General features: G+C 47.7%; 1 protein-coding gene across 2 annotated transcripts in view; it reads left to right on the forward strand.

Annotated features, from left to right (window-relative positions):
- The window catches only part of SLIT3 (slit guidance ligand 3), a 597,102-nt gene that overhangs the window by 94,799 nt on the left and 486,044 nt on the right, over positions 1–16,259 (forward strand). For both annotated transcript variants that reach the window (XM_024753367.1, XM_024753366.1), the window contains exon 4: positions 6,849–6,920. In XM_024753367.1, coding sequence (XP_024609135.1) covers positions 6,849–6,920 — 72 coding nt within the window. The remainder of the gene's footprint in view (positions 1–6,848; positions 6,921–16,259) is intronic.

Below are 16,259 nucleotides of genomic sequence, written 5' to 3' on the forward strand. Positions count from 1 at the left end.
ATACTGTAAAGCCCATCACAGATGTTAAACTATTCAGGTATCTCACGAGGTTCATGTTTTGCTATTACATAATAATTGTGTTCCTAAAGTAAACTTTATTGTTTTAAAGGGTTCTCTTAAAAACTTCAGTGAGGTAAAAAACTGCTTAGGGCAAGAGTTTTAGACTATGACAACAAAGTTATTTCTCTTACAGAAGTGTCAAAAGTAAAGGGTTTTAATTGCTATTAGGACATTCTGAAGTTACAAACTACAAATAACAGATTTTCAAAGCTGACATAAGCCAACCTAGAGGTCATTGAGCAAATGCTGAATTCCATGGAAGACAAGATTCAGGTCAACTTGCTTCCAGACCATCAAAATAAATTGTGGCTTTGTCCAGAAGTGCTAGTAAAAAGGAAGCCCCATTAGATCTCAGTAAAGCTGCTACCCTCCCCTGCCCCTGCGAAAAAAAAACCCTAAAAATACATTATAAAAAAAAAAAAGGAAATCCCAATGGCAAAGAACAGACAGTCACCCACTAAAGTGGCCCATGGGTGTTGAAGCTGGAGGCCAATAGGCTTTCCTCTGATCCACGCAGGGATCCTTTCTGATCACGACAGTGGTGTAAACCAACAAGGAGCACGAATTGAGTTCCTTGCTGAACTGATCAGGTTACATCCAATTTGCATTACGAAAATTTGCATAGCAGGAAAAAGCCTGAATCTGATTTGTCCGGCAGATGAGGAAACCAAGAAAATATGAGGCCATCAGTGGCTACAGTGAGCAACTACGGAAACAACCCCTATTCAAGGTTCTCTGCTTTTTTGACTCTGCTCAGCTCAGAGTTCCCCTGATGTATAGTGACATCTGCATATCCTCATGAATGAGGGCGCCGCCTCTGAGCTGGGATTCGAGGCCTCTGAGTTTGGTTCTGTCCTTCTCTTGGGGTCTGCCAGGACGTCTTGGGCCTGTCCATCCCTCCACTTGGGGAAGGCCTGGAGCTTCCGCTCTGAATAGCAAAGCCGCTTTGGTCCTTGTTGGTGTTTCTGAAAATACCAGTAGACCTGGAAGGTGTCCAGGCTGCCTAGGAAAGTGCCTGGAGAAGGGGATTCACTTGATTTCATTACTAAAGCAAACATTCCTGGTGACCTTTGGGAATTAGCACATTTTGACTTCCTCCCTCCCTCAGGCCTTCGCTGGGCAGCTGAACATTCCACACCTCCCTGAGAAAGGGGAAGCACTTTGAGTGGGTGCTGGGGCCTGTTGCTGACTAAGCATGCCTCCTTCCGGCCTGGAGGCCTCTCACCGGTCCTGCACCGACTGAGGGGACGAACTGGCCCCGTCCTTTCTTGCCTTGCTTCCCAGTAGGTCAGTAGTGAGGCAGGTGAGTCTGGAAGCCAAGTCTTCAAGAAGATTCTGGAGGATGTAGACAGATTCAAGCAACTGGGCCCTCTGGGAGTTCTGTTCATCTGCAAACAGGATGGCTCCCCTCACCCAGGGGAGGAAGGCTATTGCTTTTTCAGGCTCCCCTCATTGGCCATTCCCGCTTTATGATTTGCTCATGAAATTCAACAGGCCCTTACTGAAGGCCCTCTTGCATGCCTGGGGCTGTGTCAGCTCACAATGGGTCACTGAGTAGATATATTAGACCTATTTCCCACTCTCAAGGACCTTCAGAACTTAACAGAAAGACGAGACCCACTTGTGAGGTAATAAATCACAACAGTCTGTAATGAGGGCTAAATTAAATACCATCATTATCCGTGGTAGTTAAGAGCCCAGGTTTGGCATTAGGTGTCTGGGTTCAAATCCCACCACCATCATTTTGGTTGAGTTTGAATTCGGGCAAGTGCCTTAACCTTCTTAGGCCTCTGTTTCCTTATTATAGGTTGACCAAGCGTACTAGCCTCAAGCACTTCTGTGGGGAATTAAATGAGCTGGCACATGTGAAGCGCCTTGTACAGTGCCTGACTCATGGTCTTAGGGTTATTACCAGCTACTGCTACTAGTTGTCAAAATATATTTGAGGGACCCCAGTAGTTTAGAAATCCTGAATCTAAACACACCCCCTTCTGCATAATGGTCCTCTCGTCTTTATTTCTTTCAGCACTGATTGGTCATTTTGACGGATCAGTTACCCAAGCTGGAGCCCCTGGGGCCTTCATATGCATTTAACCACAAAACCCTGTTGATTAGACCTCACATCTATGTCCTCCACTCTAATATGACTCTTAACCCTTCACTGGGTCCTCACACAGCCACACTGATTACTCAGGAGCCCTCATAACTGCTCACCTTGCTTTTGATTTCACCTTCTTCCAAACAAGCCTTACTACTACTCAAGAGAACATGTTAAAATCCAAAACAGATGATCATTTCCTTGCTCAGACTCTTTCTGTGGCTCCCTCTGACTCTCAATAAACAGCCAAGTCCAGATCCTTGATCATGGCCTGCAAGGGCCCTCATTGATATGACCCCTGCCTACCTCTAGAGCTTCATCGCTTGTGATTCTCAAGTCACCTCCAAGTCCCAGCAATGCAGCCCTGTACCCCAAATTCTCCTCCGTCTCCTGGTCCTCCGTGACCATGCACATACACCTCTCGAAGTCTAGAACCCTTTGTCCCTATCTCCTGAAGAGTCAAAATTATGCTTAAAAATACAAAAACAAAACCCCTCCAAACCACTTTCTTTGGGAAGCCTTCCTTTCCCAGGTCCGGGTTAGCTGCCCCTCCTCTGTGCTCCCACAGTAGCTTTGCTTTTACAAGATCATGCTGCAGAGTTTTGTTTTCGTGTCTGTCTCCTTCACTAGCATCTGACCTTCTTCATCTACATCTTATTCATGCAGGTGCAGGAAGCGACTGTATCTTATTCATCTTTGTATGCTCATATTGAAAAATGACTAGGAAGATGGATGGATGGATGGATAAGTGGACAAATGGGTAGATGGATGGATAGGTGAATGGTTGGATAGAATAGTGGATGGATGGATGGACGGACGGATGGATGGACAGACAGATGGGTAGAGGGTGGATTTATGAATGGATAATGGATAGATAAATCAAGGAATTCAATAAAGTGGCAAAAACCTTTAATTAGGTTTCGCGGCCATCAGTGGTACTGCAGAGACAAGGCTCTCTTTCTTGGAGCTTCACAGTTCAGGCCGAAAAGCGGAATGACCTTGCAACTAGCAGCCAGTGGGGTTTTTTTGACCTGGATTCTCCCCATTGTTCCAGCAGGAAGGCTGAGAAGGAGTGTTGATCCTAGAGGGAGAGAGGACACCCAGGTGGGCTTTATCCCATCACTGAGCCAGCCTATAGCCTTTCTGCCGACCTCCTCAGGTCTGCCCTCATACGGGTCCCATTCAGTCCTTTTCTTCATCCAGGCATCATGGATTTATTCCCAGCTTGAACTACGGCAGATCTCCGCCTCTGATTCCAGGGTGACAGAGCAGCAGATGGCATGAGTACGGAGGATGCCTTGACCAATAGCCGCTGTGTGCAACCCAGCACTTACCCGTTCCTCTCAGGAGAACAGCACGTTTCACTCTGTTCGTTTTCCTGTTCAGGAGCTGCTCTTAGAGCAGCCACGTGAGAAGTTCACCTTACGCAGCTCGGAGCCTTTCTTAGCTCTTCGAGGAAGACCTTTCAGGCCGACTTGGTTCACTAAATAAACACAAATAAATCCTGGAATGGAATGAACTAGAAATGAAATGTCGTGTCGAGCTCCTCTTGATACAGAGAACCAGCGTGCGGCCCGCCCAAGCCGAAGTGGAAAGACCCTGAGGCTTTTGGGAGAAGAGCCCGGCTCAGCCACCCTGGAATCCTCATTCAGGGTTTATGAAGCAGCAGGCAGCACACAACTGACTAAATATGGTTGTGTTTTTATTTTTGTCCAGCCACAGATACCGGCAAAGAACTGAAAACGATTCCTTCCCTTCCTGGAGCCTCGGAGCCAAGCTGGTTTTATTTTTAGCTTCAACTCTGGTTTTGAGCTTTTAGGACACTCAATACCCTCCCCACTGCGGGCAGCAGTGGGCCGATTTCAGGACTTTTGCCTAAACCGGAGCGTTGGTTGTCTGAGTGTAACTCTCACCAGGCTTTGTGCAGCTGTGGCAATAGAGGGTGGTTCCAGACAGACCCACCTAGAGACCCACTTCTACTCTTGGGGACTCCAAGAGCATCCTTTTCAGGGAGGGAAATGTACTCAGGGTGGATGGTTGCCTGGGCTGGGGCAGCGGAGGTGGCAACCCTGGATGAAAGGAAGCAGAGGCAAAAAGAAGACTAGGGAGGGGAGAAAAGAAGGGGAAGGCAGCTGTCACAGACTGAAAGCCTTCGAGGAACACAGTGGTTCAGAACCAGGCTCTGGAGGCAGACCCCCTGGGTCTACATCCTGCCTCCGCCACATCCTGTCACAGTGGCCTTGCAGAACGGGCTCAACCGCTCCAGGCTTCGCTGTCTTTATCTGTGAGGTGCGGGTAATTATGACACCAGCCTCTGAGCTGCGCTGCCTGAGATCCTACCCCTCTAGCGCGTGGCGTAGTGCCTGACACGCATTTGTGCCGCAACTCGTTTCAGTTATTATTGCCATGCTCTCATTGCAGCGCTAGACACTTAAAAATACAGTGTGTCATTAAAACTTACTGCAACTCACTGAGTAGGGTTATTAGGCAGATGGAAAACGGAGGCTCAAGGAGCTGGGTAACTTCCTCGAGGTCCCGTGGCGAGAGCATGATAGAGCCAGACCTGAACCCAGCGTGACCAACCCCAAAGTCATAGCACCACGCCTTCTCTGGGACCAGTGCTTCCCCGTGTTAGAAAGGGGCTTATCACTGGCTCTATGAGAACTGCTCTAGACAAGGAGCTAGACTCCCCCTCCTCTCCTCTGGGCTCCCCCCCTTCTTCCCACTTTGGTGACAGGAACACACAAAGAGCAGATACTGGGAGTGATCAAAAGAGCACTGGTCAAATCCATAGAGACAGAAAATAGAATGGTGGCCGCCAGGGACGAGGGCAGGGGCCCTGGGGTGGTGTTGTTTAATGGGTACAGCGTTTCAGATTTGCAGGATGAAAAAGCTCTGGACATGTGCTGCACAGCAGTGAGAATATACTTAACACTACAGAACTGGATGCTTAAAAATGGTGAAGATGGTCAATTTTATGTTAGGGCTTTCGTTTTAACCACAATTAAACAAACGAAAACAAAACAAAACAAAAAAGAGCACAGGGAGTCAGGTCGCCGTTTCGGTGGGGCAGGGCATTTGAGCTTATCTTGTCCAACTTGCCAGGCTTTTCTCAGGCTTCCTTCCAGTCAGGAGTGTCACCAACAGCTCCGCTGGTCCACCCCTGCCCCGCACCACGTGGACCCCTTCAGGGCTGAGCTGCACACTTCTGACTTGAGGTGGTGAATGCTCCTCTCACATGCTCTGCCCTTTCAAACTTCCTTCTAGTCCCCTGTCCCTCTGAAGTTTTTGTCCTTCAACCTGGAACGAAAAGGGGAAAATAGCAATCCCCCCGACCCCCAGCGGATCATGTCTGCATGATGTGGTGGACGAAGTGTGGGCTTTGGGGACAGAAGCTGGGAAGAAGCTCACCTTTTCTTCTCTTCAGTTCGCTTAGCTCTAAGATGGGATAATACATTTTTTCCACCTAGCCAAATGTGCATAATGTAAGTGGAGAAGTTCAGCCGGGCTGTAAACTGCTCTTTTGCGCGAGGAGATTCTGAAGAGTGAGATTCTGAGGATTCTGGGGACAGGAGATTTGGGGACACTGGTTTGGGCTTCCCTGATTAGGCTGCGTAAAGATGCTTGGACAGAGAGGCCTGGGAATGAGCACAGGGCAGGTTTTCCCTCTTGGCCTCACACTCCCGGGAGAGCAGGCTTCATGGAGACCACAGTGACTTACGGTCCCTCGGAAACTCAGATGGCCTTCTTTTCTGTGGGCATCAGCATGGACCGTTCTCAGGAGAGAGTCTGGCTCTGCTGCCACCACCCAACGTGGGACACCCCTCCTGGGCTGAGTTTTGCCTCCGGGTCTACACACCTAGACCGTGATCCTTGACCCAGGGCCGACTTTGCCATCTAAGCACAGCGGGGACAGTACCCAGGGCTGACAGTACTTTTTAGGGACCCATGAAAATGGTTTAATTTCTTTTAAAATTAGAGGAAGGGAATGAGTGTTCAGGTCAAAGTAAATGTTATATAATATTAATATATTTGTTTTTATACCAACAGTTATAAAATACATGATTTAATTTTTTTAAATAGGGGAAGGGGCCCGCAAAGGCAAAAATGCCCAGGGTCCATGGCAGTCATAACGCAGCCCAGCTCTGGTCTGGAAAGCCAGGCTGGCAGGGACTACATTTGGCCCTTTAACCCCTGGTGATCTGCCCCACCCTCTTCTCCGTTCCTGTAACGACTACTATCTGTCCCACCTGTCCTCACCACTTAGGATCTGGAATATTCTCTCTGGTATTTTGTTTATTTTTAGAGACCCATTTCACATGCCCATTCCATCACTTGGCAATAGCTAGCTACCACAGGCACATGTTGAGAAAAGTTCAAAAGCCTGTCTGAGGTTCGTGGGAAAGAATGTCATGATCAGTTAGTGATGCCTCTCCGAGGCTCGTGAAGGGGGGTGTGGCAGCAAGCATGTTGTGTTCCTGCTTCCGACTGACCTTTGCCTTTTTATCGCCAACTTGACTCCCAGCTCCGCAAGTTAAGAGTGTGCCTTACACGTGCTGAGCATCCCACGTTGAAAGATCTAGAAGCCTCTTAATACCTGTTGATCGATTGGCCGAAGGGGTGTCTGTAAATACTCTTGATCCCGTTTCATGTCCCCTTGACATCTTTTCATTCTTTTTTCCCCCTTCAGGCGCCTGAACAAGAATAAACTCCAGGTCCTCCCAGAACTGCTTTTCCAGAGCAACCCGAAGCTCACCAGACTGTGAGTAGAATGGAGTTGTGTTCCCTACCTGGTGTCTTGCCCGGCTTTGCTGATGCCGAGGATGTGGTTGCCTTAGCGTGGGGAGCCCTGAGCCGTGTGGACCTTGGCAGTGAGTCCGCGCACGTGGGCGCTTGGAGCCAGGCTTCAGCGTGCTGGGTCCTCACACTCCCCTCCAGCCCGCCTTTCTTGCGTCCGTCCTTCCCAGATCACCCGCTTAAGTGTCCGGTGAGGGCTGTGGACCTGTGGTAGTGCGTCTCTCCTTTGCAAGGAGAAACTCTTCCTTTTAACTTGGGTCTGAATTAACCTCAGGGAAATGCCCTGAGGGTAGGCTTGGAGGTGAATTGATTCACACAAGACTGCCGGTGGTCCCGGAGGAGGGCAGTGGTTTGCATTAAGCATTTCAACCTCACCTGCTTGCTGGCTAGAAGGATTCCTGCCCTTTGCCTGCTTCTAACCGCTGCCAGTCCGGGAACCCTGGGTCTGGAGATCTGTGATTTTGTGGGAAAAGAAAGAAACACTTTGAATTTTGCTTTATCTTCAGAATGGTCCAGGATATAATGGGGGGGTGGGGGGAGACTTGCAGATTCTCTGTGTATTTATTCAGCGTGAGAGTTTGGATACTGAAGAGCGGGAGATGCACGTCGCGATGGAGTTTGTGATTCGTAGACTGGGGTTATTAGGCAAGTGCTAATTACTGACAGTGAACACCTCCGTGACTTTGAACCTGAAAGTCCTACCGGCAGTAACTAGTGTACGTTATGGGGTGAATTGGTTGCCCAAGGCTTGACTTTCTGGCTGGAGCAACAAGTGTCCGACTGCTTAGCAGTCGGGCGGTGAGATTTACGGCCTGGCTGGGAGGACGCTAACCTTACTGGGGAGGCTGCAAAGTGGTAGCCAGCCTTCTCATTTCCAATGGCCGTGTTTAATACCTCCGTATGCAGTCCGCTGATGCATGGAGGTAAATTGGGAAATACGAAACGCATGTTTGCATGTGCACTTAAGAATGAGTTCTGAATTAGGAATCTGTATCTCTCTCTGTACACACACACAGAGACTATATACATAAATGTACTTTCAAGGGCACTTGGCTGCCACAAGAACGGGCTGGGGTTGGCTGGGGTTTCAAGGGAACCGCGGCCTTGCTTGCCTTCTCTGGGGGACACCTGTACTTCGTCACGGTCTCCTCTTGCTGGCACTCCCTTTCTCTTGCTCAGTCCACCCGGCTGACTGTGCTAAATGAGGGAAAGAGCGTGCCTCCCTTTCCACTCTTCGGCTCTGAATCCACCCTGATGGACGTGAGGGTGCATGAGGTGCTGTTGCTGGCCCGAATGAGCAACAGCAACTGGGCAGACGGGGAAACCACTCTGGTTTTTAACTTCCTCTTCCCTTTACAGTTCTTTCCTTAAATGCTCACCTAATAGCCATCTCTCCACCCAGCACTGCCTCGTGCTTTTCAACCTGCTTTTAACTAAGTAACGCAGACTGTGTGCTGTTCATCTGGAATCTCAGCGTCACTTTCGAGGCAAGTAAAAGGTGCTTATGGGACTGGGGCTGCTGGGCAGCTTTGAGCGGGTAGGTCTGAGAGTTCCAGTTGCTGCAGGAGGTCAGGGGGGCTGATTCTTGCTCCCCACGGCCATCAGGTGAGGCTCATTTCCGGCGGGGCTGGTCTTGATCCAGGCAAAGGAGGAGTTTCAGGCCGTGATAACGGGCCTCTGCCATGCTGGGGGCCAGGCCCAGGCAGGTAGCACAGGGGCATGGGAAAGTCCAGTGTCCTAAAGGCCACTTTCTAACTGAAAGAGGTCAGGAGAGCCGCTTTCCCTTCTGTGCCTACATGTCTTCATCAGTAAATGATGAATGATCAGTACACCTCACCAAGGAGCTGTACGTGTATCCGATGAGATTATGGTGGGCATGCATTTTCTAGGGTTTAAAGCGCTGTGTGAGTGCAATTACCAAGATAGCTATTGTTACTCCTACAATTCCCATCTTCACAACTTGTTTCTAATCTCCTTTCACTGGGAGACATGAAGAAACCAGGAGCTGCCGTGGGCCCTGAGATCTGTTACACGGAGCTTTTGTCCTCAGGCCAGAGAGCTGCAGCTGGGAAGGCAGGGAGGACGTTTGGCTCATTTTGGTTTCTGTCCCTCTCCAGGTCCCCAGCCAGGCCCAATGTGACCCATAGGCACTCAGGAATGGGTGGATGAATAAATGAATGATACAGGCCTCAGGGTATGAACCGTGTTCTGAGGGAACTTTGAATCTTTTATCCACCATTCCTTCATTCACTTATTCGTTTGTTTGTTCATTCGTTCATTCAATAAGCTTTTCCCAGGTGCTTGTTGCAGCCTGGCCTCTGTGCTGGATGTTAAACTGCAGATGTGCAGTTTGCCCAGTTCTCTGTGTGCCCCGTCATGACACATCCTGAATGGCTGCCAAAGAGCTGAGAGCTAAATACATATTTTTGTTCATTGAAGCAGCTCTATTAACCCAGGTTTGGGCTATAATCAGCAATCCCTTTTTCTCCCTGGGCTTGATCTTTGATTTTTCTTAATGACCCTATTGTGTCTTTGTCTCATTTTGTCAGCCACTCCAGGGCCTTTTTGGAAGTAAACAGGGTGCAAATTAGAAATCAATAAATGTGCAATCATGAGTGTGTATACATATGCCACTGGCTCTGTTTTAAAAGAGCACTGCATCTCAATAGACGCAGTGAGCTGTTTTCCAGGGAATGCTAAATGGGGCTGCTGGGTGGCCGTCTCCTCCACAGTCGGCCATGTGGTTTAAACAGCAGTTCGGACGCACCTTTTCTTATTAGATCTATAGACAAAGACTGCTTAATATTCAATGATTATCTGAAAAATACCTTTTGGAAAGGCTATGGTCGTATAATAAGACATGTAGTGATGGGAAAGGGAAACAGTATTTATTGAGAACCTATTATATATATATGATTATAATATTATCACTAACTAGTAAGTGGCAGAAATGTGACAAAATAGTTTAACTCAGAGGGGAAATATGTTAGTTAACGTGCATGGGAAGGCCAGTGGTAGTTACGGTTGGCTTTAGGAACAGCTGGATCCAGGAGCACGGCGGTGTCATCGGGACTTCATCTCACTCCCCCCAGCCCTAGGAAGAGAGCACAGGATGACAGGCGAAAGCAGAAGACTCTGAGGGCAGTAACCTAGCAACCAGGGTGGAGAGGGTGTGTCCTCGACAACAGTCCCGCGGGAGAGAACTGAGGGTCAGTTGCTTACCTTGGTCGCACGTCTGATTGACCAGGTTTGGGCCATGCATCCATCACAGTTGTTTGCAGATGAGGGTGTGCAGGGCCTGGGAATGGGTTTCCCAAAGGGAAGAGTAATTCTGTTATCAGAGGACAGGGGAAGACATACGAGACTTGAACACAGCAGACATCTACAAGTTTATTGAGCATCTAGTCTGTTCAGTTCCCTGTGCTTTCATTGAGTGGTGTGGATCCCCACAATAACACTTCAAGGTAATAACAACAGCAAACATGTTGAGTGTTGGGTGCTCTTCTGAGCACTTTACGTAGAACTTGTTGGATACTCCTAATGATGCTATGCGGTAGGAACTATGAGTACTATTCTGTGGATGTGAAACTGAGGCTCAACGAGGTCAAAGGACTTGCCCAGCATCATACAGTTACTCAGTGACGGAACCAGGAATCGAATGTGGGTAATCTGACTCCGAAGCCTGTGCTTTTTTTCTACTACAATTAACTCCCTGCCTCAATACTCCCATTTTACAGATGAGGAAACTAAGGCCCAGAGTTTAAATTACTTGTCCGTACCCGTATTTCTAAGCAGCAGCACGGGGCACTCTGCCTCAATACTCAGATTTAGCCTTCACGCCAATCCTGCAAAGAGAATCATTATTAAATCTACTTCTACCTCCGCTCGCCGCAACTAGAGAAAGCCCTTGCGCAGCAGCGAAGACCCAACACAGCCAAAAATAAATACATAAAATAAGTAAATTTATTTTTTTTTAAAAAATCTACTTCTAAAGCTTAGAAGTGTTATCTGACTTACCCATAGTTGTATAACCAGGATACAACGGAATGGGGAAAGAAATGCATGTGTGTTGCTGCAAAGTACCTCTGTTTTCTACCATGCCACACTGCTGTGCTAACTGTTGTGGAGAGCATGAAGTCATGCTAAAAAGGATTGGTGATGGACCTGTCATACATCCAAGTGCTCTGTCAGGCCTTGGCTGGTTACCCCGCCCCACCCCCCTTAGATGCAGCACCATCTGATTCATTGGTGCCTGTGTGTAGTAGTGATGTATCTACCCTCTCACTCTGTCCTTTAGCGCATAGAGCACGAGCCATAGCATCCTAGAGCTCGGAAGTGCCCTGAGGCTTAGGTAATACCACTGTGGTCTGTAAAACACCCAGCAAGGTCTCTATCCTGCTTTGGGCACTCAATACATATTAGCTCACTCCTGTCCTGATGTATATTATAAGATTTTCAAGGATCAGGACTGTACTTCTGCTCTTTCTAGGTTTCCTATCGCTCTTGACTGAGCACAGGAGATGGCAGTAAAGTGAAAAGGTTAAGGGGCTGCCAGTTACTTGCTGTGAGACCATGGGCAAATTACTTAACCTCTCTGGGTCTCAGGTTCTGCATCAGTAAAGTAGACAATAATAGAACCTACTTCTCCAGGTTGTTGTGAGGTAAATGGAAATAGCCCAGGGACAGCCTTTAGCATTGACTATAGCCCATAGTAAAGTGCTCAGTGAAAGATGGCTATGGTTAACTTTTGCTGGCTGACTGATAGGAATGGTGCATATGCTGGGGCTCTGGCATCTCTGGTGTAAACATTTCAGCACCTCTCGAAGAGTTCAGTCTCCAAAATAAATGAGGGTTGAGGGAGGACTGCACCGGGAGTGGGAAGACCCTGATCCTCATACTGGCTCTGCCACCCACAAGCTGTGTGACCTTAGGCATGTTACTTCATCTCTCTGGGCCTCATCTAGAGAGGCTGGGATGAAGCGTGGTCTGTTACGTGGTCTGTAAGTTATTAATTTCTCCTTTTTGGCCTCTCCTTCAAGCTTTCTCTTTAACCTACACGTGGGGGAAGGAGGGAAGGATTTCTGGTGATTTGGAAGTTAAGTGGTTAATGTTGCCAGAAATTCCTTAGAAGAAGCAAAAGACAAGATGAAAACAGTAACTAAAAGCTGTCTGCCTTGCACCAGATTAGGGAGCTTTGAAGGGGTTGAGAGGCACACAGTGGTTCACAACTGTTGTTTTTAAAAATTTGACTTTGCCGTGTGAGGATGAGCAGACCACTGGGGTCCTTCTGGTCCACATCTCCTGGATTCATGTCCAAAGAGTCCGTTACATATTTGGTAGTGGTTTAAAGCCTGTTGCTGAAGAAGCAGTTGTGCTAGCAGCAGGACGGAGGCCCCCAATTATTCTTCACACAGTCCTTCGAGGTATTTGGCAGATTTAAAACATGCCACTGGGGTTAAACCGCTGTCGCTCACTTGGGTCAGTGGAGTTGCAAGAGACTTGGGAAGTTAATCCCCAGGCAGCTGAAAACAACATGAAATGTGACCAGCCAACTTAGCCCCAAGTCACTGGGGCTGCTATCCTGGTGGGGCTGCTTCCCTCCCAAAGAGTTGTGAGACCTCAGTTTCCAAGGAACTTACTTGCAATGAGTGGGCCATCCCCAGAACTCTCATTTCTGCTACCTTGTACCTCTCCTTCGTATTTACCATTTTCTGCCCTTATCACCAGCCATGTGCATCCATGCCCTGTATCCCCAAACAGGCCAGAAGCTGCATTCAGCAAGGTGATCTAATGTTTCTTTGAAGTAACCCAATATTAGAGCAAAGAGCAGGGGCTTTGGAACTGTCCAGACCTGGGTTTGGATCCTACCCTCTGGTGACTGACGCTGGGCAAGTGACCTCAACTTTCTCAGTCTCTGGTTGGTTAGCAGTGCAATAGGGATAATCATCATAGTTCCTGTCGTAGTTTGCTAGTGCTGTGATAAAGAAGTACCTCAGAGGCCACAACAGTGAGAGGCCCGCGTACTGCAAAAAAAAAAAAAGAAATACCTTAGACCGGATGGCTTAAACAACGGAAATTTGTTTCCTCACAGTCTGCGGCCCGGAAGTTTCAGATCAAGGTTCTGGCAGGTTTGATTTCCTGAGTGCTGTCTCCTTGTCTTGCAGATTGATGGTCTTCTTGCTGCCCCTTAACACGATTGTCCCTCCGTTCACGCTCACCTCTGGTGTCCTGTCCTCTTCTCATAAGGACACCAGTCATGTTGGCTTAGGCCCCACCCTAATGGCCACATTGAACTTAGTCACCTCTTTAAAGACCCAATCTCCAAATACAGTTCCATTCTGAAGGATGGGGGCAAGGGCTTCGTAATGTGTACGAATGAACACATTAGCGTATAATAGTTCCCAAGTGTGCCTTGCATATTTACTGTGGGTCAAGTGCTCTGCGAACTGCTTTTAGATAGATTCTCTTCCTCAATCTCAGGCTTGGGAGGTTAGATACTACATTAGCCCCATTTTACAGATAAACACACCGAGTCCTAGAGATTTAGACAGCTTGCCCAAGGTCACAGAGCCAGTCACTGACAGAGCTAAACTTTAAACCCAGGCTTGCCTGACTACAGAGCCCACATCCTTACCACAATTTCCATACTTAGGAGAAGCCAGTAACTAAAGGGCCAGCACTCCCTCGTAGAAGCTCAGTTAGTGCTCTAGTTCCTTTATCTCTTTGAAGCCCTAAATGAGACCAGATCTGTTGAATGCCTGGAACCCTGTACCTCTAGGTCGTACCTTCTGCTGCTCGGAGCTCCTTTTGTAGCCACCTTAGTCTTCCGATTCTGCACTAACCTTTAAAACATAACTACATGCAATATGTGTCTCCATAAAACTCTGTATTGATGTGAAACGATGCTCTAAAAGTGAAAAATCAGTGGAGAAGACAAAAACCATACTATTCAGTTTTCCAGCAGAGTTATCCAATGTGGTGAAATGATCATAGGACGATGGGAAAACCAATCCGTCAGGACGATAGGGGCTTCAGAGACCGCCTGCCTGCTTGCCTTCCTGGAGTTGGATCTCAGAGACCTGTCCCCGCCTCTGGTGTGGGCTGGCGCAGCCTTCAGAGGCCAGGGGACGGATGGTGAGACCAGCCTCACTATTGCAGGCGTGGGGTCGCTTTTTCCAGGGGCACGGCTGCCTAAAGCTCATGGAAAAAGTCCCTGCAAACTGGAGCTCCATTTCCTTCTCCAGCATTTCCCCGATCACCGAGCACTGCGGTGAGGCCAGCCTTCCGTTTGCTTTATGGCGGGCTTCGTCACCTGCATGCTTCATCATGTGCTTGAAGACGGGTTTAGCTGTAATCTGTGTGTGGACAGATAACGGGTTACAGTGGGTGCCCTGTCACTCTTGGGATTTCTGTTTTGTGTGAGTTGTACTCTCTGTAGTACCCCTGAAGCTGGAGCGAGGAAAGAAGGCAGGCAGGGAAGGTTTCTGTTCTTCTCTCCTCCACTGAGCCTTTATCCAGCTGAGCACAGAAGCCTGTTGCCTTATTCACAGAGTTGATTATAAGGCTAATACTTTGGATTGCCTTATGGACTCATACTATAGAATTTCAGAGCTAGGAATGAAAGTTATCTGGGCCAGTGTTTTTCAACCTTTACTGTGCATCTGAACACCTGGGAATCTGGTTAAAATGTGGACTCTGGTTCTGCAGGTCTGGGGTGGGACCTAAGAGTCTGCATTTCTACAGGACCACACTTTGCAGAGCGAGGATCCGGACTACAGTGGTTCTCAGACCTAGCACATAGAAAAACGGATCCCTTGAGGTTCTAATTAAAATGCTGATTCCCAGACTATGTCCCGAAGGACTCTAGTTTCATTAGATCTGGAATGGACGTAGGGATTTGACTCTGTAAGTAGGCACCCTAGGTGATTTTGGTGTATGTCACCCATGGGGCATATTTTGGGAAACACTGATCTAGTACAACCCCTGTTATTTTAAAGATTTGGGATTCAGAGGAGGAACCAAACATTTCATGAGCACCTATTGTGTGCCGCACACCTTATGCATTTGCCGTCTTCTTTGGTCCTCCTTCAAGGTAGGTGTGTTTATGCCCACTACACAGAAGATGAAACTGAGGGTTGAGGAGTTTTAACTAACTCGCCAGGAATAAACCCAGGTCTTTCTGAGCCCCAGTTCTGTATAATTTTCTGCTTTATAATGTGCTGCTTGTGCTGAAATACATCTTGAAAAAGAAGGCTGGGCAGACGGGAGAATAAGAGAAAAATCCTGGACCTCTATAGCTTTCAAGGTTCAGTGTTTGTACTTTTATGCTCATATGAGTGTATATGAACATATGCTCATATCTGAGATCTAGGATATTAAGACTTGAAACATTAAAAGAGAAAAATTTATGGACTTAAATGCATGTTTGCAAGTAGACTTTTCTAAGTTCCCCACAACTTAGCAAAGGTAGAGTGAGGTTTTACGTCTTCGAATTCTTTAGCGCTTCGGGCCAGCAGCAGAATTTTCTAAAGTGACCAGGCAATACTTGTACTTGAGAACATTCTGCCAGCTTGGAAAGTTTTTCTTTTTTATTTTTTTAAGAAAGAAAGAAAACCAAGCTGTGACTTTACAATGCTTTGGAATTACAGAATATGCTTGTAATTTTTACAATTCTGCACAGACTTCTTTGCCACATCTGGTTGATATTACTGGCAGGGATATATGGGGGAATAAACTATGGGCTGGAATGTGAAACATCCCACAAAATGAGTTTCTTATAGGTTGCTGTATAAAACATTTTGAGTCTCCCTCTCTTTGGACGGGTGGCTTAAGTGATTTCATGGATTTAGTATTTTCTTTGGTTTGAAGGTAAGGGTTTTTGCTGGTCTACTTGGTGGGGATTCCGGGATGGTTTTCCGAGGATGTATGGAAAGGGTTAACGTTTGAGAGTCAGGCCATGGATCAGGGTGGAAAAAGCCACGCTTGCAGGAAGTCAGACCGACGTTTGGTGAAAAACACTGGACACTAGTGATGATGGTGAAGCCCGGGTGCCAACTGAATTGCTACAGAAAAAGGAAAAACGTAGGGAGAAAGGGTTATCTGTGTAAGGGCTTCAGGAGACCTCCTGAATCTGAGCTCAGCTGGTTCATGAAACAGCTGATGGCAAGAAGAACTCAAGTTCTTGCAAAGCCAAAAGCCTTGGTACATCTGTGCATTCTCTGTCCTGGATACGAAAACCGTGAGTTGGGAAAATGGAAAAATAAAACAAACACCCAGGCTGTTACCTGGCATGTGGTCAGTTCCC

This window comes from Neophocaena asiaeorientalis, unplaced genomic scaffold, assembly GCF_003031525.2.
Source record: "Neophocaena asiaeorientalis asiaeorientalis breed wild unplaced genomic scaffold, Neophocaena_asiaeorientalis_V1.1 scaffold268, whole genome shotgun sequence".
Taxonomy (NCBI): domain Eukaryota; kingdom Metazoa; phylum Chordata; class Mammalia; order Artiodactyla; family Phocoenidae; genus Neophocaena; species Neophocaena asiaeorientalis.